Here is a 2,695-nt window from a genome sequence, read left to right as displayed (position 1 = left end):
ATTCTACTCCTACTACTATATAAAGGGGAGGAGGCTCTCATTATTTTACACACGCAAAAACAGAAAAGCATCTAAACCTTTCAGTTCTAAACCTCTCTTCTCTCTTGCTTATTTCAAGTAAGTTCTTAGTTTTATAGTTTCGAGAGTATATAGTAGATCTAGTTCGTTTGAGTCTATTACTCGTGTGCTCGAGTAATAGTTCGCAACCGGTTGTATCCTGGGATTCATAAATCGTGATAGACCGAAGCACTTACGGCCGATTTATTGAATTAAGGACAAAGATATCATATCTTGCCTCCGAGATTTAAATTTATGCTTTTAAATTATGTTGTTGTAATGTCTTTATGATATCGTTCTCATTAATAAAATTCGTATTTTTCTCGATTCGATTTTTGCGCTCCTACACGTTGAACATTTGATAGCTGGATATCTATTCATCAGTAAACAAAACCATAAACATCTTTTAAGAACATGATCAAAGGTCTTAATAATGTACGTAACAAGGTGAACATGTTCAAGAATCAAGAGTTACTTGGGAAGGTTGTTCTCGTTCTGGCATGTAGGAAGACACTCTATTATACAGTCGTGGCTCGGTTTCAGGAAGAATGGAATCTGCGAATAAGAAAATGATATCAACGTCACTTCTCGGATGTGCTTGAAAAAATCTTCAACTTTAACAAGAGACTTACAGAGTATCGGTCCTGCCCGTTCCCAAGTACCCGATGCAATGTAGATCTGTATGATATATATATATAAAAAGTTATGAGTCAAAAAAATGTATGAAGCCTTAAGAAAATTAAAATCAAACCACACAAAAGCTTTACTTAAAATAGCCGTTGCTCCAGCGCTCAAGCAGGTCACCAAGATTCACAATGTAAGCTCTGTACGTAGATTATAAAAAAAAAACCATATAACTTTATCAAAAAAGAACAATGTAACGCAATAAACACAAATATGTTATGGGAGTTTAGTTTAGCTAGTATTATAAAGGTATCATAAAACCAAAATACACAAAATTATCATGTTATAATACCCTTTAATCGACGGTATATATTCCCACTTTTGAGGCTTCGCGTCTTTATCTTTGCATATCTGTAAATTAGATAGTAGCAAGTTCCAAAACTAATTAACCAAGTAGCATCAGAAGTTATATATATGAGACTAGTTAGGAAACTTTTGTTCAATACCTGAAGTCCCATTACACCATCAGTTGCTAAGAGAGACATCATTCCGAAATCAGAATGTGCTCCACATGCATATATTCCTTTCGACGGATCAGACATGCCTAAAAAAAGTAATTATAAAAGATGTGAAAAATTATTGAAGATGAGTAATAGCATAATAGCATTATTGACATATATACTGGAGCTATTAATGTGATATTAAGAAAATGCATCACCTTCGTAGTGAAACAAGACCATATCAGCTATTGGGTTTCGAAGCATCTCCGGTGTATCAAAGTAATGCTCATCCAAGTCGAGCGCCAAAGCCATTATTCTTGCGATAGACTTGCAAACCCTCCTGATCATTCCGAATATTATTTTGATTATTTTCATGACTTAAGTTTTTTAACCTTGCACACACAACGTGACAAGCCCCATAATACACATATTTACGAGGAATCAAAAGCAATTATTAATCAATATAACATGTTTATTCAATTGTATAAGTTAAAGACAACGCGACCAAAAAAGCCTGGATAGACATAAAAGATAGTAATGACAAATTAAGGTTTTAAACTAACGTACGATACTGCCCACATGACAAGTTTCTTTATAATCTTAAGATTTGACCAAAAGCATCTGAAGTCGCTTACAAAATTATATAAACATGGATTATTCTTTGTTTATATGTAGGCGAGAAATGTCACATTCGTTGGAAAATAAAATAAAAAATAGTCATTGGGCATTAAACAAATATTTTCACCTAATTTTCAATTGATCTAAAAGATTTAAATTATTCAATTAAGCCATTGGGCAATAACAAAGTTTTCCCAGCTAATTTCTCTAATTAAAAAAAAAAAAAAAACAAACAGAACTTACAATGCTTCTTGATAATATTTCTCCATGGTCTCTTGCCATCCAGGCAAAACATCTACCCAAAAAAAAAAAAAATAAAACAAAAGTTAATTTAAAGAAGAAAGCATTAAAACTAACAAACAAAGGATACGGCAAAAAAAAAAAAACGAACCAGGGTTAGGCCAAATGTTGGGGCCATGGAATGGCTTATCCTCATGCAGACCAACTTTGGAACCTTCCATTCCAATGGTAAAACCCTCTTTGTAATCCCCTAGAAATACATATAAGTTACAACAAGAGCTGAAATATACATAATCAATAAGTTTAGTATAAGCAAGTGCATATGAAAGCTGAAAAAAAGACGAACCTCGAACTTGGTTTTTAGGATCTAAGAGAGAATCATGGAATGGTGCATAGCCTCGATACTTTTCGTTTCTCAAAACTTTCATTTTCTCTTCCAACGGAAGAGTGAAGAACCTCTTGCTCTGCTCGAAAGCCTCTTCTTTCAACTCCTCACTTATACCGTGGTTTACGACGTAGAAAAATCCACAATCCAGACATGCCTAGAACAAAAACAACCCATAAGTAACAAATAATTACTTTCACAGAACTTAAAATGCTCATATTACTATTTTCTTTTTCTTTTTGAAATAAATGTAAAATTTATTTAACAAAAA

General features: G+C 33.1%; 1 protein-coding gene across 1 annotated transcript; it reads right to left on the bottom strand.

Annotated features, from left to right (window-relative positions):
* Positions 1–820: 820 nt before the first annotated feature.
* Positions 821–2,467, bottom strand: LOC17874169 (2-oxoglutarate-dependent dioxygenase mpl2). The gene is made up of 7 exons (XM_023782657.1): positions 2,386–2,467; positions 2,191–2,289; positions 2,043–2,094; positions 1,400–1,521; positions 1,188–1,285; positions 1,034–1,092; positions 821–881 (listed from the first exon to the last, which is right to left on the bottom strand). The coding sequence occupies exons 1-7, from the start codon at positions 2,465–2,467 to the stop codon at positions 821–823; spliced, it is 573 nt and encodes a 190-aa protein (XP_023638425.1).
* Positions 2,468–2,695: the final 228 nt, after the last annotated feature.

Source organism: Capsella rubella, unplaced genomic scaffold (assembly GCF_000375325.1).
Source record: "Capsella rubella cultivar Monte Gargano unplaced genomic scaffold, Caprub1_0 scaffold_356, whole genome shotgun sequence".
Lineage (NCBI taxonomy): Eukaryota > Viridiplantae > Streptophyta > Magnoliopsida > Brassicales > Brassicaceae > Capsella > Capsella rubella.
The sequence above is the reverse complement of the archived record's forward strand: the minus strand, read 5'-3'. Positions and strand labels throughout refer to the sequence as shown.